We start from the raw sequence: 24022 nt of genomic DNA on the forward strand, positions 1-24022 counted from the left end.
ATATTGCTTTGGTCACTTGGGAGAAGGTGTGTATCCCAAAGAAATTTGGGGGTTTAAACATTAAGGATAGTAAAACTTGGAATGAAGCCTCAGTGGGGAAACTAATCTGGCATCTGGCTACTAGCAAGATGTGCTATGAGTTAGATGGATACATGGGCTTTATATGAAAACTAATACTGATATATGGACGCATATACTACCAGTGGACTGCAGTTGGTACTGGAAGAAACTTAATGGAATCAAGAACAAGATGGTGGATTAGTATTCAAATGAGACATAAAGACTGAATTCAACAGGTAAATATTCAGTGAGCAAGAGTTACCTAGCGATGAAGACTAACCTGTCTAGAGTTCTAGAAGCTGATTTGATATGGAGTTTACTGCTGCAATCTAAACACATAGTTATCGTTTGGTTGACAGCTCAAGACAAATTACTTACAAAAGATAGATTGATGAGGATGCATATACAAGTGGAGGACACAAGTTGCTGCCTATGTGAAGTTGTATATATAGAGACACAACAACACTTATTCTCTGAATGTAGCTGGATAGAAGTCGTCAGAGAAAGTTTAGCAAACTAGATTGGAGTAAATATCAGGAAGTAAGGAGTTATGCAATGTTTGCAATGGATCAACACTAGACATTGGAAACAGTTCAAGAAGGAAGTGATCACTGCAATTTGGGGAGCTGCAATCTACCATACATGGACTGCTAGAAACTAGAAGTTATTTAGAGGAATAACTGTAAATAGGAGTTTTGTAATTGCACAGATACAAAGAGAGATCACAGAGAAAGTAAATATGCTAAGAGGATCAAAGATAACCCATAGTTGTAGTTTACTGATTAGGAGATTATGTAATTAGTTTGACAGGGACCTGAGCAACCAAATTGGTTTCTTAGGTGCTCTATAGGTGTATTGTTTTGTTTTTGTTAATGGTAATTTTTACAGTTATTACCACACACACAAAAAAAGGTTAAGATATGACATGTCATTTGTGTCGTAGCGATTGAGGGACACACTTAAGACGGATATGTTTATTAGTCCTTATTCTGTAAAGTAGAGGTATTAAACTGGGAAACTCATAAGTTCATTTATTCGGATTGACAATTCGGTGTAAGTTTAAGTGGCTAGAAGGCTATTTTACCATTAAAAAAAAGTCGTGCTCGATGTTTTTGTCTCAAGAAAAAGAGTTAAGACTCATGTGTGAGGGAAAATAATATAAATAAATAATCATGTTCGCTATCTAGTAGTACAACATTTTAAATGATGTGATCCTACAATTCAATGGCCAAAATTTCACATCATACCGCTTGTAACTGGCAGCCACAAAACAGATTTTTTTTCCCGTAAACAACTTTATTTTATTACTTCATAACATGTCTCAAATGTTCAAAAGATACTATAGAATCAGTTACAAGCCTAACTTGGGAAAACAAAATCCCAAGAAATCGATGTAAAAACGAAATAGAAAATTTAGCTAGATTATGAGCTAAATTTAGCCATAAAACAGTTTTGACCAAATGAATATTTATATATCGAGGTAGTTACTGGTAATCAAATGTATTTAGGCGAGACTTTACATAGAAGAAGTTAAAATCGGAGGCAGAACCAAAATATGGTTCTTTTGGACTCAAAGAAATAAAATATGTAGAAAAAAAACTGGCCACCATAATATGTATAGCGCGGTATTTCATCGCGCTATACCTTAACGGCACGTTGTATTTCACCGCGCTATATTTGAACTTGAATTCCCGCGTATAGCGCTCTTATTTGGCGTGCTATGGTATAGCGCAATAAATAAGCGCGCTATACCGACATAAATAAACGACCATCTCCTTCCCCACTCCCAAATCCAGAAGCCTCCCCCCTCCCCCCCCCCCCAAATTTTAACGAAAAAAAACTCGGGTGGAGCCCACCGGTCCAACAAAAAGTGTAGATTCTCGGTCTCACATCGTATCTAAGGCGTTATCTCGTAGTGGGTTGCTTGTTTCGACTCCAAATCACCAAATCTTCAACTTTCCAAAAATTTTAAATCGAGATATTCCGACTTATTTTTTGTTAAAACTCATGTATAAAAAAGGCCGAATAGTTATTTTTACTGTGTTCTATGTTATTTCGTGATTGTGTTGCGATTTAATAAATTTGTTATTTTTTATCCGGATTATATTATTAGTGTGATAAAAAATTTAGTAAAATAGAGAAATTGTTATTAGTTGTTAAAAAAATATTAATTAATTAATTTTTACTTTGCTATATATTTTTTCGTGATTGTTTTGTGATTAAATTAATTTGTTATTTTTATCCGTTTTAGATTATTTATTTGCTAAAAGATTAGTAAAATACATAAATTGTTATTTTAGAAATAATTAATTTAGATGTTATTGTTGTACATATATGAATATGTGACTTTAGTTTCCTGTAGTGATATCTTGTGCCCGTAACTTTAATGTAGTGCTCGTATTTGTAATGCAGTACCCTTTTAGCATAGTAAAATGTAGTGCCCTTTAGCGTTGTCTCTTTGTAGCTATTGAAATTAATCATTTAATTATCTGTTAAACTCAAAAATATCTTTAAAAAAGTTGATAGTTCAAACACAAACTTTCTCGAATTCTAGTCAACAAACGTAAGAAAATAACATTAGAAAACAACAATATTTGTCAAACTAAGTATTGTTACATAAATATTTAATAATTAAATCTTGTATAGTTATGAAAATTAATTATTTAATTTTATTATAGTAAAAAATAGGTGAGTAATAAACTAACATATAAAATAATAAACTAACATTTAAAATAATAAACTAATATATAAAATAATAAACTAACATATATTAAAGATGTTAAGCAATGAAAAAGAAAAATACTTTAATTAATATTGTTCAATTTACAGTAGTCGTCATGGAGGTTCCGCCTGTGCATCTCGGACCTGCATCGCTAGAGCTACTGTTGCTACAAGCCGAGCATAGGTCTTCGTACATATGGGAGGGGCAGTCTTTGGCCCAGACATTCTGCGCTAGATGGGTAGACGATATGTGGGACTTTCTTAGGGCCCACCGACTCCATCCCCGTATAGTCAGACACATTCAGGATACGGGTTTCTATAAGATTATTGAGATCGGCCGGTTGCAATTGGACTGGTCGTTGATCACGGCTTTGATAGAGTGGTGGCGACCGGAGACGCACACATTTCATTTACCCATTGGCGAGGCTACTATCACACTTTAGGACGTGGAGGTTGTGTATGGGCTGTCGGTTGATGGACATCCTATAGGTTACCCGCATGAGCTAAGAGATTATACGGGATTGCAGTACCTAGAGATATTGTAGCGGCTCACCGGGTTCCAGCCAGCGGAGGAGGCTGCATTGAGTGGGGCCAATTTTTGTAGTTGACGCCCGTCCGGCTGTATTTGGAGGTGATGGATGCGGACAATACTGATGATACACCGGATCTTCATATCAACCGGTATACGAGATTGTTGTTGTTGCTTATGTTTGATAGGGTATTGTTCCCGAACACTTCAGGAAACCTAGTTAGCTTGAGATTTCTTCATCATCTTGATGGGCTAGATGATTTACCTGGTTGCAGCTAGGGTGCAGCTATTCTAGGTTACTTGTATAGGCAGATTTGTCGGGCGAGCATGGGCACCCAGCGAGAAGTTGCCGGATTTTTGTCGTTGCTGCAGGTGAAAACATAGTCAATTATTTTCATGATTATAACATATATAGTAAAAATATACCTTAAATTTTACGTCCACATTGTATATTAGGTTTGGGCCTGGGAGCAGTTCCTGCAGTTGCAGCCACCTCTACCACCTATCGCTCCGGATACACCACCTCCCTTTAGCTAGGAGATGGATTGATAGACGAGGCTACGGACGCGAGGTCGAGGCTCGACATAATCTCCCATATTGCAGGGATTTGTTGGATTTGCTGGAGGACGTGCAGGTACATGTATACTTAAGTTTACTTGGCATGGCTTTATATGTGTTGCGCTTACTCACGATTCTTGTTTTTACTTAATAGTTTATATGGAGGCCATACAGCGACGAGCTTATAGTTGGTTTGCCCGATTATTGCTCGAGCAGCCGACTTATATTGAGCTCTTCTGTCCCATTGATATGTCTCGATATTGTCGAGCATCATGCCACTGAGCTAGTCCTTCGCCAATTTGGTCGACCCCAGTTTGTACCTACTCCGCCCGCTTGTCTTAGGACACATTACCAGAGGGATGATCGTTCCAAGGTTGACCAGACATACGTGGCCTGGCTAGAGGCGCAGATTGATATTTGGGACCGGCGGCATGACCTGATTCTGCCACCCTCTCCACCTGAGCGTACGGATGGTGAGCATGAGTATATGGGCTGATACCGCAATGTTACCCAACTTTTTGTCGGGAATCCCGTTCATCGCGCTGGTGATCGGTACATTCCATACATCGGGAGGCATGAGGCACTGGTATGTTATCTGTTATACTTACTTATAATGTTAACCAAGCGTTCCATAATTAATATTCTACATGTTGTGCAGGCTATTGGCTTACATATGTTTTACCAGTTGGGCCTGCAGATGCAGCAGTATACCGGCGAGGGAGCGGTAGTTTTGCACGAGTATGGCCGCCAGGTTACAAATCTGGCTTTCCGGACATTGAGGCGAGCCCGAGATGACGAGCTCTTAGGACACGAGGCTGATTATCTGCCGCCAGAGCAGTACCATCATGGGCCAGTAGTGGAGCCTGAACGTGGTCGACGTGCCCAGAGAGGAAGGGGTGTCCCACGAGGTCATGGAGGTCGGCAAGTACGTGGTCCCCGGTAAGGGGGCGTTGAGCCACCTACTGAGGATTTTGGAGTTGATCAGTCGGGTGACCACCCTGAGCCAGATGATGCTCCTCATGATATGACGCCATTCAGCCTTCAGCTGATGCCGGGGACTTCGCAGGTGATCCCGTCAGCTCCATTGTTGATCGCGGGCACGGCCATTACGCGATAGGAGTGGGATAAGTATTTTTATGGTTCCCCAGAGCCATCGACGATTGCTGATGATCGTCCGACACGAGATGTGCATAGTGGGCGCCGACTGAGTTATGGGTCATCATCGAGGGATGCTGAGGATCTTTCACAGGCGCAGGTTTATTTGTATTACTATTATTTATTTTTATTTTTATCTCATTGATTAGTCATCAATATCTAAAGCATTTTTATTTTTTTTAAAAACATCATCCTCACCCGTCATGGAGGCCACTTTGTGCGATACTGACATGCCTGAGACGAATGATTATATTGAGGAGCCCGCCGAGACCATGGTAAGACCATTAAAATATTTTTAGCTAACACGTACATTAGTAATATATATTTCATATACTAAAATATCTTATTATTCGGTAGGTTACTGCTAGACCGACGGCCCCTTCTACCGAGCCTGCCAGCCTTACCAATGATCATGCTACAGCGCATCCTCCGATAAAGCGACGACGTGATGAGGATGATCCTGAAAGTGTAGCCGGGCGGGATAGGATGCGCCTCAGGCCAGCCAATGCTATACAGGTTGTGGGACATATTGACATTTTTTATTATCTGTACATATGACATTCTGTATATATTAACAATATTATTTATGTTTTACATTATTTGCGCATGTGTTTTTATATCTCGGGTTATTTATTAGTTTATTACTACAACACAAAAAATAAAAACGACAACTTAACATAATTTAAATTCGATACAATTAATGAAAATACATGACACTTAAAACATAAGGATAAAATACTACACTCAATACATCCACGTATTTGTTTAGTCAGTATCGCCCATTATTCTGTGCTTCAACCACTTAAATTGCTCTTCCAACCTATTTTTTCTTCTTCTGCCTCTTTTAGTTTCTCCTGCACTGCCGCAAGTTATTGTTGTAGTTTAAAGATCTGGAGTTCGTATTCACCGGTCATATTCCAAGCATACTGCAAACATGATTTGTAGTATTCCTAGTTAATGGGTTCATCATACCATTCTTCAAATCTACATTGATTTCCGTCCTACCAATGGGGATTATAATACAATAGTATTAGTTAACAAAAAATATTAAAATGGTTCCCACTGAATGTGTTCATTTCACAATTGTGGGTGCCAATGTATTTACCCACAACCTACATATTTATTTTCAGCTTCCTCGCATGCAGCATCCATTTACAGCCCGTAAACCATCTATGATAAATAACCTTGTATACATCCGGAGATGACTCATGAACCACGATCTCACGACACTCTTTTATGTTGTACATTCTCACCGCCCTGCTTAGGCGCGCTTTATCAGCAAAAAGTATGCCCTTTGACAGCACCGTTGCTCTAGATTCATCCCACATTGTTGTCCGAATTTCTTCAAGATCCCTTGTGAGGGCATCCACATCCGGCATACTTGGCAAATGATCAAGGTAGGGAATCTCCCTTGAATGAAACGGCACGTGAGACTCGTACACTCTTGGTCTAACGGGAGGTGGAGCATGCTCCCTCGTCAAATCAGGTTCAGCATTATCTTCCTCCTCCTCATCACCCTCATCAGCATTGTTGTCATAATCATTATTCTCTTCCTGACTTTGCGCATCTTCCAGATCCCGATTAAATATGTCGTCTTCGGGCAATTGAATAAGGACAGAACCTTCAAGTTGCTCATTTTCACTGTACAACCAATAAAATAATGAGTTTCTCAAATTGATCCAAACTTTACATATAGCTTTATCACTTCACTTACAAATCATAATGTGCATGATATCCCATGATGGATATTATCCTGTTGATGATGACTCCCGGATGGACCACCATCATCCAATACACCAAAACTAGGCATATTCCAACTGGGCGTTGGTTCATAACTTGTAAAATTCATATCTGGCCGGTAACCCCTGTGGAATATATGAGTGTTAATACAAATTTATTACATAAAAATAAATATCGTAACATAAAGGAAAATTAAAGCTTACCACTCGGCTTGTGGATTATGTAAACTAGGGGAGAAATTATTTTTCCGCTCTTCATTCGCCCGTGGAGATAAGTTTAGATCAGGCCAAACTCTTTCACCGGAACCTGTTCGGCTAAACTGCTCCAAAATAACCACCCGATGATTGAGAGATATCCCTACTTTGCGGAACCTTATTATTGCGAACGTCTTCAGCCTTAACGTACATTTCCAACATTTTTATCACAAGATATTCCCGATGTTCATACGGAGTCCTCAAAAATCTCTCAGAGTTTTATCGTCTTCGATGTTAAATTCAGCATGACAAGCAACCCCTTGCGGAGTAACAGAATACGGATATCTTCCGGTTACTTTAATATTCACCGAACGTTTGCTTACACTCATTTTTTTACATAACAACGATACCAATGTATCGTACTCCATTGTAAGTGGCAACTTAGCATGACACTGTGGAGAACAACTATAGTGTACTGAGTTATTCTCCACCACAACCTCACCCCACCCCCCCAATATAATGAAACCCTAATTCTTCGCTCTTCAGACATTATGACAAAATGCAAAATAACTTAACGAACAAATATTTCGGAAGACTTGAAGGATTCTGAATGGATTTTTAGAAAATCCTCCTGAAACTCTTTAAATAAGAAAAAAAATTGATGTATAGCGCCTTAAATATGCGCGCTATACCCAATTGAATTATTGGTCTGTAGTTCAGAAGATTTATCAGTGGGCCCAAAGTGTGGTTCTTACATATAGCGCGGCATTTAACAGCGTTATACCCTGTTGAATTATTGGTGTGTTAGTTAATATCAGAAGAATTATTAGTGGGCCCAATAATTATGTATAGCGCGGTATTTCACCGCGCTATACCTTAACGGATAAACGTGCCGTTAAGGTATAGCTTAGTGAAATACTACGCTATACATATTATGGTCCCCAAATTTTTTTCGCACATATTTTGATTCTTTGAATCCAAAAGAACTACACTTTGGTTCAGACCCGGAGGAAGTGAGACTATAAAAATATCTTAGATAACTGATTTGAGTATTCCATTTGTTACGTCAATCGTGAGACATAAAATCTGGGTGAAGTGATTTTTGGAGTGAGAAGAAACGTCAACCATACAAAATAAAGTAGACGAAGAAAATAACAAAGAAAAGATTGGTAGGAAAATCATTCCCTCTCAATGGAACAAAGCCTTCTTCTATGGCTAACCTTCCCATCAATCTCCCAAAATTCAAGCAAATATTAATACCCTTGTCTAACTTCACAAACTTATCTTCACACTTTTTTCCCTACTCAAACTCAAAGGTTCATTATCAGCGGCAAATATTGAAGAAGAACACCACATCATATAATTATCGTCTCCTTTCTCGGAGAAGTTTTGTGGAATATGAAGATGAAGACTATCTAAACTCAGAAAACTATAGTTTCCAAGAAGCCGTGGCACTTTTCAATAGCAGAGATTATTACAGGTAGAGTTTCCATGAGATATCAAATGATGATCCAACTTGCTCAAACTTTAAGGATTATAACTTAACCAACTTCTCCTCTTTTCTATTTTGCTTTATGCAAAACAAAAACAGGAAAAAGTTGATGTATTTTTTCTTAAATTATTAACCTAAGTTTTTCCAAACTTACATAATTCTCAGTTTCCAAATATGTTTGGGTTTGGATTGTATTTTGACCCCACGAGTTATACTATTTAGACGGAATAATTTGATGAGTTTTTTGGACGTTCTTTGCATCATCGGCCTATTTAAAGCAAATGCCTCGTCATTTTAGGATAAAAAAAATGAATTGATTTTGTTACCTCTGATTACATTACAGATGTCATGACGTTCTTGAAGCCCTTTGGAACGAATCCGAAGAGCCAATTCGAACACTACTTCATGGAATTCTTCAATGTGCAGTTGGATTCCATCACCTCTTCAACCAAAATCACAAAGGAGCTATGATGGAATTGGGAGAAGGGCTATGCAAGCTTAGAAAATTTAACTTTGAAAATGGACCATTTTATCAGTTTGAAAAAGAAATTTCACAAGTTTTGGATTTCATATATAGAACACAACTAGAACTTGCTGCATGTGGTGATGATTTTTGTGTAACTCTTGATCAATCAGAAAGATCATATCAACTTCTTGGTGGCTATGCAGCAGGCCAAAAACTTTATACCTTGGAAAATGACCAAGATTATTATTACCTTATTTTTACTTCAGGAAGATATGACGGTAATATGGAAAATCCTAGGATTAAACTTCCAACAATTGATGCTTCTGAAGCAAATTTGAAGGAGTTAGACTACAGTTGATAAGAGTAGCGGAGGCAGGATTTTTCATAAATTGTGTGGGTTATTACAGTGAAGTTATTAAATGAGTTTGGAGGGTTTTAAGATTTTACTTTATGTCGTTAATTTATTTATTTTTCTTTTCATTATTTTCATTAGTAATTGTCTAATATACATCTATGCAGCATTATTAAAAGGATCGGGGTCCGGAGAAGAGTTGGACTACAAGGGTCTATTGTACGCAGATTTATACAATATTATTGTTTTTCCAAAAAAATTATTTACATATGTTTAGTGAATTTGACTTCTCTTGTGGATTCACCACTATTTACAATTAGGGGTGTATAAAGAAAATCGATAAATAGTATCAAAGTGATAGTTCGAGTCAAACCAGGAAAAATCCGATTAATGGTTCGGTTTGATTTTGTTTGATATTAAAAAAAATCTACCATAATTGGTTTGGTTAGATTTAAAAAAAAATCAAATCAAAATCAAAACCAACCCGACATTATATGTACATTATTTTTAAAAATATTTATTGGAATCTAATATATAAACATCTCTTAAATTTTTTCATAATTTTTGTCTTTTAATATATTGTTTTAAACTTAGGCTTAGAATTTTTGAATGATTCAATAAGTTTTATACGTTATAGATGTTAGTAACTCAAAATAAAGTCCAAAAGCAAAACAAAATTAATAGTAATGCTAACAAAAGAAATTCAACTCAATAGTATTTGTTTTCATGTTATTTCATTATATTTGTTGTTGAATATTTTAGTACAATATCATGACTCATTTCACACTTTGTGTTATTTTCTTAGGAAACACCTTATCTAGTTGTATTTTACCGGGATTAAAGAAATATTTAAAGCACAAGTTATATATTTTATGTTATGAAGATTTTACTTTAAAAAACCCGAAAATCCCAAAAAAAATATAAAAACTAGAGAAAACCCGAGATTAAAAAATTCGACTTTTGTTGGTTTGGTTTATAAATTTAAAAACGCGACACAATTAGTTTGGTTTGGTAATTGAAAAATCCGAACAAATTCGACCTATATAAATTGATAACCATGTTCTTACATATATGTGTGTGTATCCTTCTCTTTATTCTTTGATTTTCTGTTAAAAGATTTGGTTTATATCCAGTTTTATAATTTAACATTTAATTTGGAACTCGGATATTTGATATGATATATATATATATATATATATATATATATATATATTCTTTCTCATTAATTTGCCTGAGTTAAATATAGAAGTCAAGAAGCGAATAACGTCAAGTTTTTTTGTTTTGGACTAACCTTGTCAACATTCAACTAAAACGGAGAAGAGTTACTGTGCCTCATAAAACAATTCCAAAACCAACTTTTCGTATTTATTTCACCAAAGTCCTCTAATCCGTTAAAGTCGTGTAGCCAAGCCTCCTTTTTTAATTTAATTATTTTTTCTCATCATGCATATTTATATTATTAATCTATTTCTAAATGTTTTCCTTTTTTGGAAGTTATTAGGAAAAGTTAAATCCATTACCGATTAGGATTAAGGTTATTGACATGTCTATATATATTTAGCCCTTGTCTAGTTTGGGATTATGCTACTATATATTCAAGTGATAGCCTCTGGTGGTGCTGTTTGTTCAATCAAATTTTAGATATGGAGAGTGGTAATTATCCACCGTGGTTGTCACCTCTATTAAATACTGATTTTTATGAACCCCATAATCACTGTGAGGCACACAATAACCAGTATTGTACCCGTTTTTGTAAGAACTGCAGAAGCAAACCTCTTTGTGAATTATGTTGGAAGGTTTCTTCACATGAAGATCACCAACTATTGCAAGTAAGTTTTTCACCAATAACAAAAAGTTTTTTCTTTTATTTTAAATGAGTGTCTTTTGTTGAACTGTGTTGTAGAGTTCTTTTTTTTTTCCTGCTTTCGGCATTTTGAACTGAGAACCTGGCTAGTTAATATAATAGTTTTGTTGTCAATGCAGATATTTAAAGTTTCTGAGAAAGCATCAGTGCGAAAAGTAGATATAGAAAAGGAGGTGGACATCACTGATATTCAACCCTATATAATAAACAGTCATAAGGTTATGCTGCTGAAACCAAAAGAAGGAAATGGCGGAAATCCCAAGTGTTTCTCATGCCAAGGGAGAATAAAGGACGAAGAATATATATATTGCTCGATTGCTTGTAAAGTAAGAAGCAAGAGAATTAATTTCCTATGCAATGGCAAAATTGTTAAAGAAGATAAAGCTGAATGTTTAGCTCCGAGTTATAGTCTAAGAAGAAGACCAAGAAAGGGAACGCCCCGGAGATCGCCGTTATTATAAAAAGCGATGTATTTGTAACTTAGAACCAGTTAGTGCAGTTAAGTATATGTACTATAAGCTATGCCCTGTAATTCAAATGGTCAATGAGTTCAATGGCTTCTCGAATCAACAGAGTTTAAATATTAAATCTACCTCTAAATCAATGTATTTTACTAATTGCACGCTAATTATGCACACGCACCGTCACTTCTTTGTCTCGTCAACCATAAATAGATTTTATGAGCATCTAATATGATTCCGTGATCTTAGAGCATTTAATTTTCACAATTATACACAAAAGGATGCTTTATCAAGAAGATATAGACAAGTTGTCTGAACAATATTTAGTTGAAGTTGTAAAAACTATTTAAACATTTTGTATTTTCCACCCAACATCAAATACCCGCATTAGGGCCCCAACCAACCAGATTCGCACCACATAAGAACCATTAAAGGGAAAGTGCTAAATACCGGAAACAAAAATTATTTACCTCAAAGTATCTTATTCATGTCATTATAATCCTTGGTTATAACAATATTTGAAGTTAAAACCGAAGAAGAGTTGCTTGGACCTTTTTCTTCTGCATGGAAGGGAGCGGGAGTGTAATTGTTTGTTAGAATTGATTAACCAACTTCAAGCTACTGTATACCCTAGATTCAATCGGATGTACACTTGCAATTAATAGTTAATACCATATTAACACTGGGAATTTTGCTGAAATCTACAACCCTCACCATTCAGATATGTAATATACAATTACTAATTAGAAAGTAAACTTCTAATTACCATTAAGCCCAAAACATTTGCAGGCATGGAAGTCTAGAAGACCACCTTAATGGTGGCATGAAATGCTTCAGAGCTCGAGCTCAACGATATCATGATATACAGCAACTTCTTTTTTTTCTTTCTTGATCAATATATACAGCAACTTCTGCTATTCAGAGTGATCTATTCCAAGTATTAGTATCAAACAACAGACTACAGATTTCTAAGCATAGAGAAAGGCTCCATCTTCTTAATTTTGCAAGGGATTCGGGGTAGGGTCGCACCCCAAGGAGGTGTGATGTAAGCAGCCTACCCTGATGCAAGCATCAGTGGCTGATTCCATGGCTCGAACCCGTGACCTATAGGTCACACAGAGACAACTTTACCGTTGCTCCAAGGCTCCCCTTCCCTTCTAAATTTTGCATGCAATTTCCAAATTACCAACCAACCGAAAAAAGTAAAGGAAAATTAAGTCTGGCAACAAGGGATATGTGTTCTCTACAGAACAAAACCTTCTAATAGACATTAAAAAAATTTCATAACATAATTAATATGGACAGACTGAATTTACTGATACCTTCATAGGAAAGAGGCTGTGAAATGTTTGACATTACACTGTCATTAGTGCTGTAGGGTAACAAAGAAGCCAATTAGCAAATACTTTTCTATGGTTAGTTATCTTCCATTTCATGATAGACTGCCCGTACTAGGAGATATCACCATGAACAGAACGTGCATATGCCTCAGATAAGTTTTTTAGCCAATGGGCCTTGTAATCGTGTTAGATCCTCAAAAAAAGATAATATTTGGAAGATCTAACACGGTGCGACGACATTTTTAAGGAGGCGAGCAACATAGTGTCCAACCATCAGTAGTTGTCTGAAAAAACCTCCTTGCCATTACATAATTAACATATTGACATACCTATAAATAATTCCGGCACTTTCCCCCATCAACAAGAAATAAATTTATCTGGGGAGAGACTTTGGATTACCACAGCTAATATGCATAGAGTAGTCTGGGAAAGTGGCATTAGAAAGGCTATTTACAGAGTGGAAGTTTGGGAAATGGTTATGAAAGGTTTTGCCTGCCAGCTCCTGCCTATGTGGCTATGTTAATGCAAAAGCGAAGCTGAAGTTTTTGTCCAAATAGGAATGATTAAGAAGACAACCTAAAAAAATAATGAAATGAAAATAGACATTTAAAGAGAAAACTCGAGTATGGCAAACAAATATAAAAAGTAAAGTCCTTCCCCTGAGGAACATGGTCAGTGAAAATTCAAATAGCCGATCCCAATTTGTTTGGGACAAAGGTGAAGTTGCTGCAGTTTCTGCAATTAGTTGTACTTGCTGTATAATACTTCTAACTTTCTGATAACCATTGTTCATTTCAATAGTATGTTAACTTATTCTTATTCTTTTACAATTATTAATATGCAAGACAATAAATAATCAATATAGTTGATTCATTGGTCTAAAGAAAGACGCAAACTCAACCAGCAGCAAGATTACACAACCAAGCGCGCACTCTTAATTCACATGATCTTCTAACATTAAATGATAGGAAGATCTAAAGCTTCATAAAAGGAATGTCTATGCAGTATGGTGCAATTATTATACTCATAATCATAGCTTGGTATATCAAGACTAAGTATGAATATAGCTAGACATTTTCTCAAGACACAACAACGGTTTAATCCATGTCAGCCAAAATGATTAAACAGAACCTTGTGTCACTTGATACTTTCTTGGCAAATTATCATTATACAGGTGTGTCTAAAGTTCTACATCCCATTATCAAATGGTTATTGATCTGTTTTATAGTTGCAATTAGTTGTGTCCTACTTGTCTTTTATTAAAACGTGATTATGCACATTTTTTTGTACAAGTTATCTACGAGGTAAGTTGTACCTAACATATATATCAGACAGCAGAGTAGATTTTAACTAAATTTTCATTAACCTTCACGGTCAGAACTTACAGTTGTCTTTTGGTAGTTGGTATTAAGGGTCTGTGGACCCCTTAGAAAGAAGCTACTGGAGCTGTTCTCTATAGCATTCGGAGGCATCTCCGATACCTCCTTTGACCTACCTACAAGGGGAAGATTGGAAAGATGGTCACCCCAGATATCATAAGTAAACTTTTCCTCCAACCCCATCTTTTCATCAGTTTTAACTGCCACCTGATTTTGAGGTTTAGATCCAGGAGCTCGCAGATGTGGAGCAATTATAGAACTTGAAGCCAATAGTGGTTGACGACACATCAAGCGAGGAGCAGATTTATCAGCACAAGGGAAGGTTGCTGAAGGCAACAGAACAGGTTTGCTAGCTAATCTCTTTGGTGCAGCGGGCTTATCTTGACGAGGAAAACAAGCATTTTTGCCACCATATGTTACTGTCGCCTTTGTCTCAGATACATTCTTCTGACATGCAAATTCGGAGTGAGTACTCTTTTTACATTGATCGTTACCAACACCAGCAAAGGGATTGCTGAGCTTAGCAGATCTATCCACATCAGTAGACTGTGGAGATGGGCGGCTAGGTGTTGAACTTGAGGTAGGAGACAAGGGTGACGATGGTGTAGAATTGCCACTATGACTACTTGAAACTTCAAAAACTCCAGCCAAAGCAGTTGCAGAATTCTTTTTCTTCTTTCGCCGCCTCCCTTTCTCTTTTCCAATTTTGACAGTGAGATTACTGCTTTTGGAGGTTGCATTTGTATCAGCGCTCTGAATTGCTACAGACTTCGTAGAAGTTGACACTTCCAATCCCTTTTGGGTATTTGATAAACAGTTATATCCTGCACAATGATTCAGATTGTGATCAGTTACACCTTGATTTTCGGAGGCAGCTTGACTATCTTCAGATGTACCAAAACTTTCCAACAACAGTGCTTCACCTTCCCCAATTGATCTAAGCAAACCGTTCAATTTAGAGAAGACGAACTTGCCACTCTGTTTGTCACTAGGATGCATGCAAGACAATTTTCCAGCATGATCTGCAGATGCAATATAGCTTTTACCACTCTTAGGCAAGCACTCATGGGAGCCAAAGGCCACGAATTGGGGTATGATGCACCAAAGAACCAGAAAGAACAAAGAAGCTAGGAGAAGAATTGTGAACAACAATTTTTTCACCTTCATCCAGAACAAAGACTTCTTGCAGAAATGAAGCACACAGATAGGAAGACTAGCTTTCATAGGTATAACAAGAATGCCAGTTGCCAAAGCCAGTTCAAGATCTCTCTGTATAGTGGCAACTGAAAAATCAGTATGATATGATATAACAAGCTTTATAGACTCCTCAGGTTCAAGAGAAAAGCCTTTACAACTATTTATTACAAACCCATTTGTTCCACACTTTGTTCCAGAGATTTCAATTTTTTTGACCTCCAGGGGAAAGTCACCCACGTTCTTTGCATGAAGCTCTTTCGACAATGACAGAGAACACGCATGAGAATTATCCTTCATGTTATATAACACACCCGAAGAAGAGAGATTAAGAGGGGTTGGCATGTTTAATTTGAAGTCCAGGTTCTGTACAGGTTCAAACTCATCAAGCAAGACCAAAGAAAGCAACCCCCCAGATCCTCTGAGAGTTAACCACTCCACGCCAGAAAGATTGTTCCTGACCAAAGCTGAACTTTTCCACTGACATCGAGCTGCAGGTTGAAATAAAATTGGACCAAATGATGCTCTACCAAAAGGATGAAGAAGAGCTTCAGTTACTGCATTCTCAGCTAGCGAAAAACCATATCTCCTAGGAGCAATAGAATAATTGCCAACTATTCTACTGGATAGAGAAGGCTGCAAATGGCTTCCTGAAGTCTTGCACTCATCAATAATTTCCCAGGAGTTCAGAACAAGCTGAACCAAGATTGGTTTTTGACTTGGGTTTTTTACCGTGATCCATTGAGAGTGATGACTTCCAACCTGAATCACTGGAAACACAATTTCACTTTCATCCAGTACTGACATGCCATTTGCAGTAGCTTGAGATTTCCAGTTCCTCAATACCAACTCATCTGCCACTGTTGTATCCACGGCCTACATATTAAATGGATAGACATATCAACAATCAAGAGCTAATTCTATATACAACTGTACTAAATGAAGAAGGCATATCACTAATACCATAATGACAGTTATCTCCACAACAAGTACATTCAGATTAACCATGGACAGAATTAGAGTTGTTTGACAGAGCTTAAAAAGTGAAGTTTTACATGAAATAAATTCGGGTCAGAACTACAACTCTGCTGACGTAGTAAACACAGCTCATTATGCACATTTCCATCATTTCTGCTAAATTCTGTGGAAGTGGTTACAGTGATTCAAGCATATGAAATCAAAGAATATCTTTTGATAATCATTACGGGCAGATTTGCAGAAGAATTTCTTCCCTATTATGTATTTAGAAAAACGCAAAGTGATGATAGAACTTTGCCAGAGGGGGAGGAAATTCGATCCAGCATCTTGAAATACGAACAGAACACCACACAGTTCTTTTTCCACAGAAGTCCTAATCAAATATCTTAAAGTCCAATCCAGAGTCATAACAAAATTTACATCCTTATGAATGAGAAAGTGGGTTCCAGTCCAAAAACAGAGATTGGAAACCAAGGTTATGGTATGGGCAAGGAAGCCTCTAGATGCAATGAACCATGCCAACTTTACATGAAACTAGTGTTTCTGATGGATTAATTTTAACACGGCATATATCCTACTATAGATTAGGCAGAAAAGATGAGTCCAGAATTGTACTTTTTTTGAAGAGGCAAGCCCCTGAATTTTACTTGATATGGTATTGCATGGCTCCGCCTTTCATATGTTACAGGTTATGCTGATAATAAAGGACTTCTACATTCTACATACACAGATACTTTTAAGGACTTAGTTTGAGTTTCTTGCCCCAGGATTTTCAGATGAAAACATCAATATAAATTCCAGTTGCCAGCAAAAATTCATCAAATAGGAAAAATACATATAAACTTAGATCTTTAACTCTTAAGAATTTGAACCCTGAAACTTCTACAAGTTCGACAAATTATTTTTACTCATTTAAGTGTTTAAAAAATCCCCTGAAAAAGAGATGTTACACCCACAAAATTAGAGAGATAATAAAAACCAATGTCAGAATTCCAATACCTTGATTTCTGATGGTGAATGCATGCTGCTGCTGGAAGACATTGTTCTTGAATTTCCTAGTTCTACCTCGTCAGAGTATTCTCCATGACCAATAGAAGAGTCAAATTTACCTCCTGAACAAAGGCTCACTACATCCCGGCAAGCAACTTCAATGTCAGAAGTTCTCGAATCATTAGTTGTTATTAGCAATTTACAGTTCATGCTCCTTTCATGAGCTTGATCCTCTCCTTGTAGCAGAGGATCAAGCAACTTAACAGCTGGGGGAGTGCAAGTGACAACAGCCACCTGCGTAACAGTGCTAGGAAAGAGTAGCAATCCCTCAACATATCTGATCCGAAAATGCTCGGTGTTTTCTCCAGTCTCACTTATCCTGACAATGCTCAATATATAAGGAGAATTATTTCTCACTGAAAGAGCTACAAAACTAGTGCCATCAGCAGCGCATGGTCCTACAGTCTCAAAAGACACAGAAAGTGGATCTGTGAGCTCACTAAAAGCTGAAGTCTTGTCCAGTTCTGCTTTGAGAGGAATAACAACTGTATCAGCTTTACCTTTGGAAGAGCTAAGCAACTGCAGAGAAAAGGCACCAAATATCTCACCCCCAGTATAACTAGGGAAATCTAATTCTATGATGGTCTCAGTTTTCTGAGGATCAATTTCCCAATTTCTATGGGGTCTAATAGCAATTAGAGGAATACCAACCTCACTACCCTTGATATCCAACCACTCCTTAACACCGAGCAAGTTGAAACTACTGTTTGAATCTTCACTTCTACTTACATTACAAATTGCCTTTGCATAACGGGTATTATCTCCCGAAGAAACAGACGTCCAAATAGTTACCTCCTCCACATAGAGGGCTTCATTGTAAGGATTATACAATGAAATATTCTCACTCCGCCTTCCACCAGAGGAAATATCAAGACCGACTAAAGGCTGTATGCGATATGGGGATTCAACAGCAAAACCCTTCGCCTGAACAAAGAAACCACCAGAGCTTGTCTGCAAAACAAATTGCGCTGAAGAGAGACCCAACCATGTAGGCAAAAACACAAAACAAATTGACGCAGTTTCACCAGGTGCCAACAACGTTTCACTGAAATTGCAAGGGTAAAACTGAGAATTGGTTCCATAAGGTTCAAATACAGTCAGTGTGCTGTCTCTGCGAGTATTTTTAACAGTTAGAAAAGCTAATGAAGGACGATATAAATACTTCTCCCCCCAATCCAGCACAGGGGGATTGATTTCTACATGAGGGGAAGAACCACCCAAAAACTTGAACCTGGTTGTCTCGTCTTCCCCTTTTGGTTTCGAATTTTGATGTTTATCATCAGACAAAGGTCCTCCACCAAAAGAAACACCATTTTCTCTATTCCTTCTTATACAACCACAAGGCAATTCGCTGTAACACTCTTGATAACTCAGATAGCATGAAATTGTTCTTCCACCCAAGAACTTGAAAATACAAGAATCGGATGACCTACTAATATTTGTATTCTCTTCATCTGATCCTATAGGGAAAGCAACATTGGATTGAACCCCAGAAACTTTTTCGACTTGTGATTGCGCATTCTTCTCTTCAGACAAAAAACCACGCAATCTTGGAGGAAAGCAAAATAAGTCAGTATGTGAACACGCGCTATCAGGACTTTGGCGAGGGACGGGATTCTCAAGAACGAATCCGGATGACAAATCACCAGTAAAGCCATCCTCGAACTCAGAATCGTCATTGGCTCTATAGGACATAAATGTAACATATTCTGCTTGGTTTTGCATTCCCTTCATTGAACATGGTTCACCTTTGGCCAGAATAACGACGATATGGAACAAAACCATCAAAAAACAAAATGCTTCACCATGGTGAAATACTCTCCTGAAGAAATTACTAATACAGATTAATAGATGACTAAGAAAATAGAACATAAAACATCATCCACACGAAAAAAGACAAACTTTAGACAGCAATTCGGCAGGTCAGAGGTAAACACACATCCTTAGGAATACAAGCACAACATCAACAACAGTAAAAACATGAACAACACCTCAATCCCAAACTAGGAGTCTACTATTTAAAAAAACTAATTTTGGGAATGAAAAGAAAAGTAGTATAAGAGAGAATCAAACAATAAAAATAGAAAGCGTAGTGGCCGGGAGAACCATAAGGTCTCGGGTTCAAATCCCAGCATAGACAACAAAATACTAGGTGATTTATTCTCACCCGCCTAAACCTTGGTAGGCAGAGTTACTCAGTACCTATACTGGCCGGAGGTTGCAGGTGCAACGGTCGAGCTTGTGCCCCAATCACCTCTGTCAAAAAATGAAAACAATGTTTCCCATACAAAAGACTACAAAACGTTGATGATGCGAGCTAATGCCTCACATTTCAGTTGCCTTATTAAATACACAAGTAAAACAATTGCTCCTAAAATAGTAATAGTAATTAATTAAGTAAATGTAGGTAAAGAAAGCTCGCAAAATTGCTCTATATACGAAAGATCCCATCAATCTTATTCATTCATATGTTTTAGATGTTCATTCATTAACCAAACTTACATAAATAGGCAATCAAATCTCCAAAATAAGAAGAAAAACAAATTACACTCTAAAAATGAAAACATTAACATGAAAAAGTAACATAGAGCAAACATAATCGGCCGAACGGAAAATAAAGCGGCAAGGAGTTACCCGCGGCGGAACATGTTAAAGAGTTGATGAGGAGCTCCAATCATTAGGGTTTGAGGATCTATTGATGGGGAGAGAAAAAGAACATGAGAGAAATCTTTTTGCTTGTTTCTGATGATTCTTTTACGGTGGCTAGGGCTTTATAGTTTTTATCGATTGGATTTTAGGCCCAAAAACAAAGTCTATTGGAGCATAAAGAAAACATTAATGACAACTCAATCCAAACTAGTAGGAGTCTACTATTTCCCCCACAAAAAAAGCACCAATTTTGGGAATGAAAAGAAGATATAAGGGACAATCAAATAATAAAAATAGAAAACATATAAAGATGACGATTTACAACGTCTCCCATGCAAGATGTGGTCTAGTGGTTAATGAAGTGAGACGATAACCATGAGGTCTCAGGTTCAAATCCCAGCGGCGATAAAAAACTAGGTGATTTCTTTCCATCAGTCTAAGCCTTGGTGCACAGAGTTACCGGGTGCATGTGTTGGTGGGAGATAGTAGGTACCGTGTGTAATAGTCGAGGTGTACACAAGCTGGCTCTGAGACCTTCGTCATAAAAAAAAAGTTTAAGTTCTATGTGTGAAACAAGTATCTAAATAATCAAGTTACTAGTTAGATAATTACAAGTACATTTCTTCATAAACATTAATTCACAACGAAGTAAAAATGATAACTAACCTATTATATCACAAGTTAATATTCACTTGAAGTGTAAGAACAATCTTTTTATTGTCAGTGTATCTTACTTAAATCTTTAAAAAAGAACATTTTCCGCACAAAAAAGTGAAAAACTACAAAACGCTAATGATACGAGATAATGTTTCATACTTAAGTTGTCTTATTAAACATACAAGTAAAACAATTGCTCCTATAGTAGTAATAGTAGTTAATTAAGTAAATAAAGTAAGCATATTTATTCATTCATAGCTTTTGCATATTCATTCATTAACCAAACATACACAACTAGTACATGGGCGGTAGCACTGTAATGGCAGAGCCAGGATTTCTCAGCAAAATAAAAAAGCAAACACGAGAAAAAATGAAGGGGATTCAACACCTAATATATATACATAAAAATATTTTTGACCTTATATATGCAGACTAATTTTCCGGCGAAGGTGGTTCGATTGAACCCTCTTCTACCACCCTAGCTCCGCCCACTAGCAAGTAAGCCGCGTAATAGTCAAGTATGCACAAGCTGGCTCAGATACCTCGGCCAATAAAAAAAAATTATTTTTCCATATAAAAACTACAAAACGCTAATAATACGAGCTAAGGCCTCATACTTCAGCTGTCTTATTAAATACACAAGTAAAACACTTGCTCCTACAGTAGTAATAATAGTTAATTAAGTAAATGAAGTAAACTAAGCTCGAAACACAATCTTATTCATTCATAGCTTTTGCATGTTCATTCATTAACCTAAACATACAATAAATAAGCACTAAAAGCTCCAAAATGAATATTACGCACTAAAAGTAATAATCGAACAAATGGAAAATAGGGCGGCGGCGAGGAGTTACCGGCGGCGGGAGATGTTGAAGAGCTGATGTGGAGCTCCGATCATTATTAGGGTTTGAGAATCCATTGACGAGAAGAGAAAAAAAAAATTGAGTGGGAAAAAAAATTGATAGTTTGTGATGGTGGCTAGGGCTTTGTAAATTTTTTTACCGATTGGATTTTCGGGTCCAAAAAAAAGAAGATAGTGATTAGTGAGTGAGTATATTGGAGCAGAAAGAAAAACAACAGAAGCAGGGACAGGGTACACCTGATAACACCCCCCCGAATGAATGGCCTCGAAGAATGAATGGCCTCGAAGAATGAACGAGGAGCAAAAAAAACTGAAAAAACTGAGAAAATGACTCTTCAAGGAACAAAATTACTTAACTACCCACAGCCAAAGAATAATTTCTATTTCTACTACTATTTCCTTTTTAGTGGAGGAATGATATCATCACGGGCAAATTACACAGCCCGTTGGCCATAAATAAATATATTAGCTAAACAAATATTCAAAAATATAATTAATTATGTATAATATATATATATATATATATGTTAGACATTAATATAAAAAATATATTTTATCGGCTATTATTTTTAGGAGTGACTATGTAGTGTAATTTTTTCTAGAATGTGATAGGATAATTAGGATCCAGCTATTTATAATCAGATGTCTCGAATTTAAGCTTGTGATGATAAAACTTCTTCGTAGAGAGTATTTTAACTCATAGTGAGCTTATCTAATGTGAATTTGAATTGTCGGACAGTAGCATTTGGATATAGAATGTTAAACCAAAAAAAAAGAATAATATTTTTATATATTTAAAAATAATTTATTTAAATTTATTATTTATTATTTATTATCAATGACATATTTTTATAGCCACATAATTGTTCGGACATATTTAAGCCAACAATTTCTAAAAATAATTTTTTATTTCTAAAACTTATGCAGTCAAATAACATCACATAAAATGATACTACATAAGAATACTTTTTTTCCTTTTGACATCAAAATTTATTTTTAAGAACTACACGTGATGATGTTTATAATTAAGCAATCAAAAGTAATTCAAAAAAGCATATTTTATCTATCTTTCAAACAGTACTACTACTATTATAGGTAATACACGAAGGTTAATAACAATTCTTCAAAAATGTTATGCATTAAGCAGCCAGGCGTTAAAAAGAATATTGAAGACATTTTATTCATTCCATGAATTACTCCCTTCGTCTAAAAGATGATGGATTGACATTAATATAAGTGAATTTGGGTATTAAATTTTAAGTTTTAGAAAGTTTTAAATTTTAAAATACACAAAAATACATAATTTAGTTGAACAATCGTTATTCAAGAAAAACAAATTGTGAATCTTAAATTAATAATAAAAATAATGCTTCGCTTTCTTTTTTTATATAAAAAGAAGGCACGTAAAGGCAAATCTTTTATATATAACATTTACAATATATTATATTAATTTATAATTAATATTATAAATTTAAAATAAATTAAATATATTTTTTAAATATAATTTAATATTAATATTACACACATATATATATTTGTCTGGTATTTTATTAATTTTTAATATAAATATCAAATGCGAATTGAAGCGTGAGTCTATGTTTATAAAGATTCGTGCCCCTTTGATGTACGGCTACTTTGAGGAAACGGTTAAGTGACAACTGTGCCTAGGGGCCCCAAATATGTGTTGAGTCTCCAGCACCATATATAGCGGCGTTCATCATTTTGAAGGGCAATGAGAATGTCCTAGTCACTAACTTTTCGACGGAAAGTGGGAAAATAATATAGCTACCCTTCTCAGAATAAAAATTACGCGCACATAATATTTATGTTAAATTATACTAATACTATATTATAATTAAATTATTAAATAAAATAATAATAAATATTATAGTGATAAGAGATATGAAATTTTTTTATCATGTATTTATTATTTTAATATAAACGCCAGAAACGAATAATATTTTTGAAGAATATCCAAAAACATTATCCCTTCCCAGTCATTAAATATTTCGAGGGAAAATGGGAAAATAGTATGGTTACCCCCGGTGATTAATTAGGCAATTAAGGACAAGTGGCATGAAACATGAGGGGTACAACGCAATGCTCTATCACTAGGCGGGTACCACATGTTATATTCTCTTTATATTTTTCTTTTATTACTGTCATAAGATTAGCACACAATTTGGTAAAGTGTCACATGATATCTTCTTATCTTTCTTTAACTCCTAAAGTGACTCAAATTAGCTAATTTGGGCTTGACATTAAAAAAGAACTGATAGGGAGTAAAAGTAGAAACATTTTACGTTTGTCACTCATTGAAT

The 24022-nt window shown here is 36.1% G+C and overlaps 3 protein-coding genes across 9 annotated transcripts; 1 reads left to right on the forward strand and 2 right to left on the reverse strand.

Annotated features, from left to right (window-relative positions):
- Window positions 1–6087: 6087 nt before the first annotated feature.
- On the reverse strand, window positions 6088–6848 carry LOC142169150 (uncharacterized). The gene is made up of 2 exons (XM_075230381.1): window positions 6738–6848; window positions 6088–6664 (listed from the first exon to the last, which is right to left on the reverse strand). The coding sequence occupies exons 1-2, from the start codon at window positions 6809–6811 to the stop codon at window positions 6136–6138; spliced, it is 603 nt and encodes a 200-aa protein (XP_075086482.1). The 5' UTR covers window positions 6812–6848; the 3' UTR covers window positions 6088–6135.
- Window positions 6849–8013: 1165 nt separating this feature from the next.
- On the forward strand, window positions 8014–11723 carry LOC107778100 (uncharacterized). 3 transcript variants are annotated; one of them, XR_012698737.1, is made up of 4 exons: window positions 8014–8437; window positions 8793–8941; window positions 11025–11096; window positions 11251–11723. XR_012698737.1 is itself a non-coding variant. In XM_016598295.2 (2 exons), the coding sequence occupies exons 1-2, from the start codon at window positions 8169–8171 to the stop codon at window positions 9271–9273; spliced, it is 750 nt and encodes a 249-aa protein (XP_016453781.1). In that variant the 5' UTR covers window positions 8019–8168; the 3' UTR covers window positions 9274–9548. The 3 variants fall into 3 exon arrangements, 1 of the variants encoding a protein (XP_016453781.1); XR_012698738.1 differs by having other exon boundaries at window positions 8015–8437; window positions 11033–11096; XM_016598295.2 differs by lacking the exons at window positions 11025–11096; window positions 11251–11723 and having other exon boundaries at window positions 8019–8437; window positions 8793–9548.
- Window positions 11724–14272: 2549 nt separating this feature from the next.
- LOC107778099 (uncharacterized) lies at window positions 14273–21948 on the reverse strand. 5 transcript variants are annotated; one of them, XM_016598293.2, is made up of 4 exons: window positions 21694–21948; window positions 17483–19355; window positions 15235–16381; window positions 14273–15135 (listed from the first exon to the last, which is right to left on the reverse strand). In XM_016598293.2, the coding sequence occupies exons 1-4, from the start codon at window positions 21756–21758 to the stop codon at window positions 14294–14296; spliced, it is 3927 nt and encodes a 1308-aa protein (XP_016453779.2). In that variant the 5' UTR covers window positions 21759–21948; the 3' UTR covers window positions 14273–14293. The 5 variants fall into 5 exon arrangements, with proteins under 5 accessions (XP_016453779.2, XP_016453780.2, XP_016453777.2 ...); XM_016598294.2 differs by adding an exon at window positions 20676–20716 and having other exon boundaries at window positions 14273–16381; window positions 21694–21856; XM_016598291.2 differs by having other exon boundaries at window positions 14273–16381.
- Window positions 21949–24022: the final 2074 nt, after the last annotated feature.

This window comes from Nicotiana tabacum, chromosome 14 (genome assembly GCF_000715075.1).
Source record: "Nicotiana tabacum cultivar K326 chromosome 14, ASM71507v2, whole genome shotgun sequence".
NCBI classification, from domain to species: Eukaryota; Viridiplantae; Streptophyta; class Magnoliopsida; order Solanales; family Solanaceae; genus Nicotiana; species Nicotiana tabacum.

Excerpts from the sequence above, each read along its gene's own strand:
- LOC107778100 (XM_016598295.2), top strand. The coding sequence starts at position 8,169 with ATGGCTAACCTTCCCATCAATCTCCCAAAATTCAAGCAAATATTAATA. Across the intron at positions 8,438-8,792 it reads AATAGCAGAGATTATTACAG|ATGTCATGACGTTCTTGAAG; the intron begins GTAGAGTTTCCA and ends ATTACATTACAG.
- LOC107778099 (XM_016598291.2), bottom strand. The coding sequence starts at position 21,758 with ATGGATTCTCAAACCCTAATAATGATCGGAGCTCCACATCAGCTCTTC. Across the intron at positions 19,356-21,693 it reads TTCAACATCTCCCGCCGCCG|GAGAGTATTTCACCATGGTG; the intron begins GTAACTCCTCGC and ends TAATTTCTTCAG. Across the intron at positions 16,382-17,482 it reads ATTCACCATCAGAAATCAAG|GCCGTGGATACAACAGTGGC; the intron begins GTATTGGAATTC and ends TTTAATATGTAG.
- LOC142169150 (XM_075230381.1), bottom strand. The coding sequence starts at position 6,811 with ATGATGGTGGTCCATCCGGGAGTCATCATCAACAGGATAATATCCATC. Across the intron at positions 6,665-6,737 it reads TATCATGCACATTATGATTT|TGAAAATGAGCAACTTGAAG; the intron begins GTAAGTGAAGTG and ends TTGGTTGTACAG.